The following is an 11740-nucleotide window of genomic DNA, read 5'->3' as shown; positions in this document are numbered from 1 at the left end:
CTTGGTTGACTGTTCATCGGTTCGGTTCAATCAAGTTCATATCAGATGTGTCCTGAGACCTTTGATGCCTTGTGTTTTTTTCTTTCCTTGGGTGCTGGATCTTTTGTCTTGGGCAAACCTTGTTATTCTTGCAATTCCTTCTTAGTCAGTCCACCCTTGCAAGTTAGGGTATTATGCCTAAACTGCCTACACTTGCCACATTGAACAGTAGAGCTCCTTGTGCCTTTCCTCTGCTCACCCTCCTCTCTTCTCCTATTCTTATATTGTCTCCCAACACTTCTCTTCAGTGGTGGAGGGATTAGTGTAGGTACATCTAGGTTAGGCCATTGTTCAGGATCAGGAATGGGCAAAATATTGCCATTGTAAGCTGCTTTGTACCTAGATACAGAGTACCACTCACTAACAAAATCTAAAGGCTCTTTACCAGCATGCAATATAGCTCTTATTCCATGTTTACATGGAATTCCAGTGATTTGCCACTTACCACAAACACAGCTCTTAGTCAGGGCCGTCTTAATCATTTTGGGGGCCCTGTTCTAAACTTAGAAATTGGGCCCTAAATTTTTTTTTAAACGAAATTATCATATAACAACATATTAAAAAGAAGCCAAAAAACACAAAGTACTTTATTTAAATTGTAAATAATATGATTAATATCAAAATACAATCTTAATTATTAAAAGATCAAACTATTTAAACAGAGCTATTCTTCTAGCATTTCTTGAAGCAAATTCATCAACCATATCTTCATATTCCACCTTCTCCAAAAGATCATTTTCAATTGCTAACAACGCCAATCCATTAAGCCTTTCTTGTAACATGGTAGACCGCAAATAAGATTTCAACAACTTCAATTTTGAAAAACTTCTTTCTGCAGAAGCAACTGTCACAGGAATAGTCAATAAGATCCTATAAGCAATACTAGCATTCGGAAAACAATCTACATCATTCAAAAAAGATAATATATCAATAGCTCCCATCTTTTTTGTTGGCATTGATGGAAAAATATCTCTTAATAGCTTAAACTCCACATAGAGTTCATTTCCATCAATATCAGATTGCCCATTATGTCTTAATGCTTGCTCAAAATGACTACAACATGACTTCAAAGATGCATCATCTAATGATTCTAACTTTTCAGAAGTAAACATGAAACCAAATATACTTTCATACTCTTGATATTGCTCAAATCTTTTATTAAGAGAAACAATAGCCTGATCAACAAGGATAAGAAAATAGTTTACTCTAAAAGATTCTTCCCCTGATAACTCAACAGAAGGGGTATCTAAATTCTCATCAAATTCTTTTTTTCTTTTAATAACACGCCTTTGAGGAAATATTGGATCGATATTCAATTCGATAGCAATTTCTTTAGCATCATTCAAGGCACTATAAAATCCAGCATCTCTATACTTTTCAAAATATGAAATCAACTCCTTTATTTTTTCCATAGCAACATCAATAACCATATCATTTGATTGCAAAAGCTTGCTAACCATATTAATTGTAGACAATATCTCAAACCATATAATAATTGACATTAAAAACTCAAAATCACCTAGCTCATTTGTTGCCAAAGATTTAGCTTCACTACTTAGTTTAGAATCAAGGGGATCATTCTCTGACACTTCAAGTAAAGCTTCTCTAAAATCTGACATTTGACATTTTATAGCTCTGACACTATCTATACGACTCTCCCAACGAGTGGATGACAATGATTTCGGAGTTAACACTTTTACATTATCTTTCAAAATTTGCCATCTCTTAGTAGAATTAGCAAAAATGGTATATATGCGTTGTATAACTCCAAAAAAATCCTTAGCTTTATTGCAAGAGTAAGCCATATCACACAATGTTAAATTAAGACTATGACAACCACAAGGAGTATAAAAGGCTCTTGGATTTATATCTAAAAGTTTCTTTTGTACACCTTGATGTTTTCCTTTCATATTTGATCCATTGTCATATCCTTGTCCCCGTACATCAAATATGTCAAGACCAAGATTTTTCAATTCTTTTTGTAAAACATCAAAAAGCCCCTGACCAGTTGTATCATTCACATTTAAGAATCCTAAAAAAGATTCTTCAACAGTAACAGAATATCTAGAGACATCCACATATCTTATTATTAAAGACATTTGCTCTTGGTGACTAATATCAGGAGTACAATCAAGTATCACTGAGAAATACTTTGCTCGCTTGATTTTTTTTAAGATTTCATTTTTAATTGCAGAAGCAAGCAAAATTATTAACTCGTTTTGGATGTTATGCCCAAGGTAATGAAAGTGTAAATTATCATTTGTGATACGTCTAACATGCTCTTGGATAATTGGATCAAACTCTGCTAACATTTCAATCAAGCCCAAAAAATTGCCATTGCTATTTTGATATAATTTCTCGTTAGAACCACGAAAGGCCAAACTATGTTTAGCAAGGAATTTCACAATTGAAACAATTCTTTTTAAAACATTTTTCCAGTGATCCTTTTCCTTCTCAATTAGTCTTTGAGCCGTTTTATCAATAGTTTCATTCTTTTTGAGCCTTAGACGCAACTCATACCAAGTTGTCATATTCTTAACATGTTCAATACCGGTTTCATGCTCTTTAAGTCTCTCACCAATATGTGACCAATCACTAAAACCATCATTAGTTAATTGACCTCTACCAATTCCTTTTTTGAAAATTTTACAACAAAAACAAAATACTCTATCAAGTTCTTTTGAATAAACAAGCCAATCCGATCACATTTCTCTCCATTAGATAAAACTCTAGTATATAAATTAGCCGTAAAGCGTCTAGAAAATTTATCTTTAGGACCCTTTTACAATAGAATGGTCACTTTTAGGGCCTTTCGTCACTACTAAATCAATCATTTTCGATTCAAGAGCATCCCAATTTCTTGGATCAAATATATCAAAAGAGTAATCAAATTGGGTTGGTTGCTCTTCATTATTATTACCATTTTCATCAGTATCATGCTCTTCATCATCATCCAAATTATTCAAATTATCATTTTCAGTGGGCACATCAAAATCAACACTATTAACATTCTCAGTAAGAACATTTTCAGGAATTTCAGCATTAACATCATCAACATTCTCAGGAATTTCAGCATCAACATCATCAACATTCTCAGGAATTTCAACATTAACATCATCAACATTCTCAGGAATTTCAGCATTAACATCATCAACATCTTGATTTTCAACAGAAATTTGTGGTTCTTTTATTAGAAATTTGTGAAGGGATCCTCTTAGAGATTGAGTTAACTCTTCATTTTTTTTCTTTTTCATACGTTTATCATGACCACAGACATACTTTCTTTTGGGAGGCATAATTAAAATATAAAAATAAAATTTTAACAGTACTTTTTTTTGAAGACAAAAAAAAAAATTGCAAAAAACAAACAATCTGATAATCGAACAAACAATACTAATTATACAATCAAAATTAACAGTACTTACTAAATACTAAATACTAAATACTAACAATCATACAATACAATTAATCTAATAAATACTAATTAAACAAACAATCAAACAACTCACCCAAAAAACAATAAATTATACAATTAATCTAATAATTAAAATTGCAAAAGGATAGAAACAACCTGATAATCGATCCACTTGCCATTGATATATGATAATTTAGTAATTTTTGTGCTACTGTGGATACACAACCGCAAGGACAGCAACGAACTCGCACAACCGATTGCCGATTCACGATTTGCCGCAACCCCCTTGGCTTTGAATCTCTGATCTTCTTGTTAACCAATTTCTTAATTGTTTTTTTATTTGTTAAATGTAATTTGAGTACGAAGAACACAAGTAATTGAAAAAGATTGAAGATTGAAATAAAATTTATAAGGGGTAAAAAATTTTACCGTTTGATAAACGAAAATTAAGGGGTTTAATGGTGGAATACACGAAATTAATATCTCCATTGAAAGAAATTCGAGATTTGAGGAAAAATTCTTCATACCCGTTGTAATTTTTTTGAAACCAAAATGTCAAATTTGGAAAATTAAAAATTTGGGGGTAAAACAATAAAATTAAATGACAAAATAGGAAGGATTCAAAGAATCAAAGAAAGGAAATTAAAGAAAATTTCAGAAATTTTGGGAAGTTGGGGCTATTTTGATGGAGCTAATTACCAAGGAAGGAGATGAAGAATCTAGAGAAGTGGGGAGTAAATGGAGGAAGTGAGGAACAGCTGTATTCACGTGAGGAGTATGAGTTGCTGACTTTTTCTTTTTTTTTTTTTTTTTTTTTAACTTAAAGCTTGGACTCCAAAATTTTGGGCCCTCCCAATTTGGGGGCCCTGTGCTAAGGGCCTGTTTGCACAGGTCCTTAGCCGGGCCTGCTCTTAGTGTTAAGAGATATAGGAAGCATGCTTCTCTTGTCAGAGATTTCATACTCCCCCATCCCTAATGGATATGCATGACATGTTCTTGACTTCCTTGTGAGAAACCTCACTCTTTCTCTAATGTTAGGACATACTCCACCATCCACCCACTGCTCTGAAATTTGTTGTCTTGTGTCATGTCTGACCATTGCAATCCTTCTCACACCTGCATATCACACCAACTAAGTAAACAAAACCTTGCAGTTGTTAGGTTATTTGATAAAAATGATGAGTTAAAATTTCTCACCCTCAAGTAAAGTAAGGATTGGGTAAGTCCTGTCAACACCTATGGTGTTGTTGAAGTTCTCCACAAAGTTGTTGGTGTTCTCATCAGAACACAAGTTTGGATCAAACTTCCACCTTGTCCATCTGTCCAAATCACCTATCTCTCTGAACCATTTGACTGCTCCAAGACCTGCAGCCTTCTGAACTTGTTAGAGTGTTTTTTTGAAGCTAAATGCTGAGTAAGCATTAGTGACACTCCAGAACAGTTTATGCATAACCACTCCAGAGTACTCAGACTTGAAGTTCTTGCAAAGATGTCTTGCATAGTATCTTCTATCAACTCTAGGCAAGACCTGATCCAATGATGGATCAATGCCCTTGCAAACTAAAAAAACACAAACACCCAGATTAAGTATTAGAACATAACTAAGATAACAATTTAAAGTAATTAACATAAACTAGCTATAAGAAGTCAAACCTTTTGCCTGTCATTCATTATTGTCCAATCACATCTGCCTGATTGGGTTAGTATGTTCTTCAAGTGTGTGAAGAACCAACTCCAACTGCTCTTGTTCTCTGAGTCAACTACTACCACTGCTACAACAATATTTCATTATTCCCATCCAATGAGATGCAGATAGCAGTACTCCTTCGTAACTGCCTTTTGAAGTGGCAACCATCCACACCTACCAAACCCCTACACCCATTAGTTAACCCATTGAACTGAGCAACAAAAGAAATGAATTTGGCTCTGAATTGAAGACCTTTTTCTGGTTGCTAGACAGCTTTCCACAAACAGAATGCTATTGATCCCTGATTTCTCTCTTTCACCATTTTACAATACCCAACCAAGTGACCATAGGATTCATTATTGCTACCTTGTATCATCTCCATTGCCAAACTTTTCATCTTGTACAAAGTTGAAAGAGCCATAGTACTGCCATATCTTTCCCAAAGCAAACTGTTAAGGGCCTTACCTTTAATGTCAGGGGTAGCCCTTATATCCTCCAACAGTCTCTTAGCTGCCCAGGCACAGTTGCACATAGGGTTGTTAACCATGTTCAAATCACAAGAATGACCATTCTTTATACTCTTAATAGCCCAAGTGCAACCATCAATCAACATACTAGCATGAATTCTCCAACTACATCTCATGTCAGTACATTCAGCTGTAAATCTCCCTTGCTCTGATCTTCTCACAACCAAACAGAACCCCTCCTGTATACAGAACTCCTTTAGGGTATCCTTAAAATGCCCCCTGGTCCATAAACAGCTGCCAAGGTTTTAATGTGATCTTACCAATGTCAGCATCATCATAAACCTCTCCATTTTTGTACAGCTTACTTATATAGTCCCCATCATCCTCATACATAGCCTCATTCCTCCTAAAGGGCTCCCAATTGTCATCCACAAAATTCTGGTTTAACAACTCCATTGGGTTTTCATCTTCAAGTTCTTCCTGGTCATCAGAACAGATCCCTTCCTCATCTTCCTCTGAAGGTGATTCATATTCACCATCGGAATCACTACCAGAAAATGCATGTCCTTCAGAATCACTTTGTAACACCCTAATAATTCTCTCTTTAAACCTGTGAGGACCCTGAATAATATTCAAGAGAATTACTGGCGTGCCACGTGTTCAAACGTTAAGGCTATATCAGAAATTAGCAGCGGAAAACTAAATCAGTTATAAATAAGTTTCAAAACCAACAAACAAAACTAAATTAAGTCTTACAACTTGGAACCATCAAGGCCCTTATTCAAAACTCAAACCAATAGAAGTAGTATAAAAGTGAAATCGAATTTAAGTAACTTTCAAAGTAAATAGCAATTAAAATGAGAAAAGCAACCAACACTCCACTCAAGATCCTACCACCTAGATACGAATGCTGCATGTGTAAGAACCTGTGGTTAATCTGCTCCCCTAATATTACAAGTGTAAAAATTGGATCATCACAGGGTCATTGAAAGGCGAAGGCCATGACCAAAGAAAGACACACAAAGCACGCAATCAGCAAAGCTGAGTACATACAAGCTGCGAAATATAATAAGAAATCCCTAGCATGCTACTAATAACCAATCATCACATGTTATTAAATTGTAGACTCAACACTCGACTCAACTATCAATTTACTAAGACTTCACTATTTAAAAGTAGCTAACTCATCACTTTTATTCATTGGATTAAGCAATAGACAAGGTTGTCCAACCCATGCTCCATCTGGAACATCAATAAAAGAAAAACCCCATGTCTCCTTTCGGAAACATCAATAAAACATCCAACGACCACGGGCGCGACTCCGTGACCGTAGCTAGTATGAGATCTCATCTAACTCCTAATTTTTGAAAAGTATTTGAAATAAGATACTCATAGATCAGAAGACCTCAAGAAAAGTGCACGGCTAATACCCCGTGTACCCCAACCCCTGATTGTCATTACTCCAGATGTGCACAAATCCAGAGTTTTATTGCTCATCCATCTTGCACTTTACGTGATTTAGACTTGGTGATGACTCATTTGCAAAACAATACAATCAATCCAATATCAATTCAATCAAGTAAGCAAACTTCCAATTTCAATTCTTGATTTATTAGTGACAAGCAACATTTATTATTTATTCCTTTAACTACCTCGGTGTATAAACACCTTGAGTGCATAAGGCACCCCACAACCTTAACCTCGTCGTATAAGCCTTAAAGTTCCTCCTTTACTCATTCTATCTCCATGATCATGAACGAGTAATAAATGAATCATTTCACCAATCACATACCTTTGCCTCTAAGCGCACCTTGCATAATTAGAGCATAAACAATACTTGCAATATAGAATAGTGCACAACATACGGAAATCACAATGTATAACCAAACAATTTAGCCCAGTCTTCTCTATACATGATACTAAGTTATCGATCCGTCCTTAAACATGCACCTAAAGGCAAGGTTACGTAACTCGTACTTACCTTGTGTAAACAACTCGGTTGGCCACTTCAGAAACTAGAAGTCGCCTTCTACAAAGTCCTCTCCTAAACCAAACAACGAAAATTAAATCAATACCCAAGCAAATAAATTTACAGCAATACCAAACTACTTAAAAACCTCTCAAACCATCAAAATAAAGCCTTTAAATTGTTTCCACTAGTCAAAGTTAATATTATAGTACTCCAACTATAAGTTTATATGCTAAAACCATGACAATATAGCGTTTAATACCAAATTACAGCAACTTTAAAGTAAGTGAATAAATCTGAAAATTTGGTTTAAACATATAAAATAACCCCATAAGCATAATTACTTGAAATAATCATTTTATAGCAAGTTAGTGTGTTAAAAACCCAAAAATATACCAATTCAATGCAATTAGAGGCTTCAAAATAAAAAGTATGAAATCTGAAAATTATTCTTAAGGTTAGAATTAAAAGTTCAAGGCTTTTTAATCAAGAAATACCCACAAACATTATTTTATAAGATTAAAAGCATGAAAACATGAAATTAACATAACTTGCTCATAAAAATCGAAACTTTAATAATCTGAAAATTTATACATAGTCAAAATAATTATACTGTAACGCAATTTAAACATAGTATAATTAGATAACTTGATTAGCACGTTTTCAAGCCCTAAAACATGAAAAATCAATGTTTAAACCCTAAATTATACATTATATGAAATCTGAAATTTTGTAAAATAAATTAAACATGTCAAAACTCATAAATCCATAATCTTTTATAACCCATGTATAATATCAAACCATAATAATAAAAACATAGAATCAAAATTAAGCAAGGATTAGAACTTTAAATCAATTTTTTAAAAAATAAAAATAAATGAAGAGAGGAAAAAGGAGGGGCGAACTACTGCAGGGGTGGCTGGGCGGTGGTGCTACGGTGGCCGGTGAGGGGGCGGCTGGCAGCAGCTTCAACTTTTTTTTTCTCTTCTCTGAATTGTCGTGAAACAGGAAGAAAAGGAGTGAGGGTTTTCCTTTTCTTCTTTTTTTTTTTTACATGAAAGAGGAAGAGTGTGAGAGTTTGGGGTTTTTATTTGGGTTTTAGTTCCCTAATTTTATTAGGAGTAGGATTTGTGTAATTTGGGCTTGAATAGGAATTAAGTATTTGGGCTAATATAAACTTAAAAAGGGGATTATAATTTAGACTAAAACTTAATAATTTAGCTTACTAGTAATAAAAATCTTATTACTTTTACATCAAATAATTCTAACTATAAAATTAAAATTGAAATATTTATATAAATAATAAATAAATATACTTTAATTAGGTTGAAAATATGGGGGATTACACACTTCCCCCACCTTCATTAACCATAGGAAATACCCTACTCCTAGTCCTACTCCTACTGCTCTTACCATCATTGACATTGGGTTGTGAAGTCTGGGTTGGAATGATTGTACACCCTTAAGTCTTGTTGTGGAATTTGGTAAATTCCTACCTGTAGACACCTAAAAATGTTTCCCCAAAACCAAACCCGATGATAAACAACCTTTCACCGCCATTATAGGTCGAGTTGAGTATTTAATCTTGGAGTGCTTAAATCCATATTCAATCTCAATACATTTCATAAAACAACCCAATTCCTAGCCCATTTCCCCAAACCATAATTTATTTTCCTCTTTTCGTGCCTTTAAACCCAAAATAATTCATTTCGTGTCCTTTTATAAAAACGTTTAGAATAGTTTAATTTGGTCCATAATATGGGTCAAATGATTGAATAGTTGGATGGGGCTTTAAAAGAGATTTCCAACAATATATTATAAGCCCAAATCCGAGTTATAACGAATAAGTTATGGTCAAAATACTAAACTAAACCTAAACCGGACCTAAGCCCACCTTACCTACGACCCAATGATCATGTAGAGGGTCCAAAGGCTTTATCCCATTCCTAAACCAATTAGGATTAATTAGAAGTTTTTATAAGTTTCTAAAAGATCTTAATTATCCTTTTTGAAAAGATAAGATTAAAGAGTTTGAAATTGAATAAAACTCCTCTTTTTGAAAGTCCTAATTCTATTCGAATTGAAAGATGTTCAAAGATAGTCAGATATGATTTTTGTTCCCCGTAGTTTTTATCTAAATCTTAGATGGTTGGATAACCCTTGAAATTATCTTTTCAATGATATATTATAATATCAATTCCGATCTATAACGAAAAAGATATAAAAGAAATAGGAAACTCTATCCAAAACTGACACCGTCCCACTATTTCGGCGATATCTTTTATTCTAAAAACTACTTTAATTTGATTCCAATTGGGTTAGAAATTAGACTTCAAGATCTTTCCAATGACATAATATTTATATTATTCCAATCTCTGGATCAAAAGATATGATAAAAACAAAATTCGCAAAAACTGCTGCCTATCGCAAGAGTTTTATTCTGATTCGAATTCGGATTTTATCTTATTTCTTCGACCCTTCTTTTTTCTTTATAAATAGAAGTCATATCACCCCTTTTTAAATCATCAACAAGCTTGATCACAAAATCATTCTCTTCGTACAATACCCGAAATTCTATATTTAAACCAAGGCGTGAAAGATAGAATTGACTGAGGGTTTGGACCAAATCAACTCTACTTTTTATTTTATTTAATTGTTTCAATTTGATTTATGTTTTTATTTAAGTTACTAACAGTTTATTCATGATGTAGCAATTCAAGGAAACGCGGAAAGTGAGTAATTAACCACTTAATTACTCTTATTTTTATTCTTGTTGCTAGTTTATTATGATTTTATTTGACTAACAATTTATTGTTGAATTGCTTCCAATATTAATGATGATTTTATTATATTTATTGATCACCATATTTCATGTTAAAGGAAATATGTAATAGAAAATCACGCCTAATAAGATAATTTGGACAACCGATTTAGGTTCCTTTTTAATCTTGTTGTTAATTGAAGTGATCACAATATTTTAGAATTATATGTGTGCATTAATATTCAACCAATTTAGCATAATAATAGTTTGGAGAAAATTGAATATTTGTTTGTATGCCTTTGAGATCGCAGGAAATACTTTTCACTATAAGAATCGAGTAGAGGCCAATACGGGCGAATGTGACTCCATGACTCGCTTCGTACCATCATCCCCGATCCTCCTTTCATGGTTCCGAACCATATGGAGTTAGTAATCTCATGGATTATGAATGGGGTGTAACCTTCATGGGTCAATCGTTGTTGCCTATCGTTGTCCCTTTATTCGTGGTTGCCTTTTATGATCCGTGAACGGTTTACAAGTTCCTTAAAAACTTGTTGGCGGCTCCCTACTTTCCTTGTCCCTAATCGTATAATGTCAATTCCTACTTCCTATGAATGCCAAGCATATTCACACATGCTTAACATAGGCGCGTTTCAAATGACGCCTACACTACCATGGGGAAAAAGGTTAGCTCTGTTTCTCACCCTACTCTTTTTTGTTGATTGTGTAGGTGACTCATTTGAGACTGGGTTTGTTTTGTTATGTGTGGAAGGGTTGACAGGTGCTTTCCTGAGGTTGGGACTTTGAACACCTTGTAAAATCCTAGGGCTTCTTCTCAATGGGGGTGATGATACCTGAGTGTCAGTGATCTCCAAGTTCTCAGAAGGTCCAGACAGTGACACATGAGGTGGGGAGTTAGGAGAAATTTCTTCTAAAAGCCTTGGTAGTCTCCTACTAGGATTATTAGAAAGGGGGGACGTGTTTTGGGTAGTGGCTATATTTTTCCTAATAGGCAGTTTCTGTCTTGGTGGGTTAGATGGGCTAGCATTAATAAAGTGTTGGACACTTTTGGGAGGTGGTTGTGGGCCACACTCAATTGTGGGCATGAGAAGGGTTTAGACATGGGTAGGATTCATTTATGGACCAGATTCATTATTGGGTGCAACATGTAAATTTTGGGCAATATTAACATTTTTTTGTGGGCCAGGATTTGGATTTTCTAATTTCCTCACAGTTTGGGCAAGATTCCATGAAACTAGGCTTAGCCAAGCAACCAACCTACACATTAATTTCTTTTGATGTAATCCTCTCAAACATCTTCATCAAAGTCCCATCATCAACCAAAGATACACTCTTCTCACTGAAATAGTTGGCAACTCAAATTCTCTTTTTTGAAACTCCT

At 34.3% G+C, this 11740-nt stretch overlaps 2 protein-coding genes across 2 annotated transcripts; both read right to left on the bottom strand.

Annotated features, from left to right (window-relative positions):
- Nucleotides 1–122: 122 nt before the first annotated feature.
- Nucleotides 123–521, bottom strand: LOC145570906 (uncharacterized). Its single transcript, XM_081630029.1, has one exon. It carries the CDS (start codon nt 519–521, stop codon nt 123–125), a length of 399 nt encoding a protein of 132 aa, XP_081486155.1.
- An 88-nt stretch (nt 522–609) lies between these two features.
- LOC145570905 (uncharacterized) lies at nt 610–2741 on the bottom strand (the record flags this gene model as incomplete). Its single annotated transcript, XM_081630028.1, has 1 exon — nt 610–2741. A coding segment is annotated over one exon (2052 nt), but the record flags the coding sequence as incomplete, so codon positions are not given.
- Nucleotides 2742–11740: the final 8999 nt, after the last annotated feature.

Source organism: Chenopodium album, chromosome 12 (genome assembly GCF_948465745.1).
Source record: "Chenopodium album chromosome 12, dcCheAlbu1.1, whole genome shotgun sequence".
Taxonomy (NCBI): Eukaryota; Viridiplantae; Streptophyta; class Magnoliopsida; order Caryophyllales; family Amaranthaceae; genus Chenopodium; species Chenopodium album.
The sequence above is the reverse complement of the archived record's forward strand: the minus strand, read 5'-3'. Positions and strand labels throughout refer to the sequence as shown.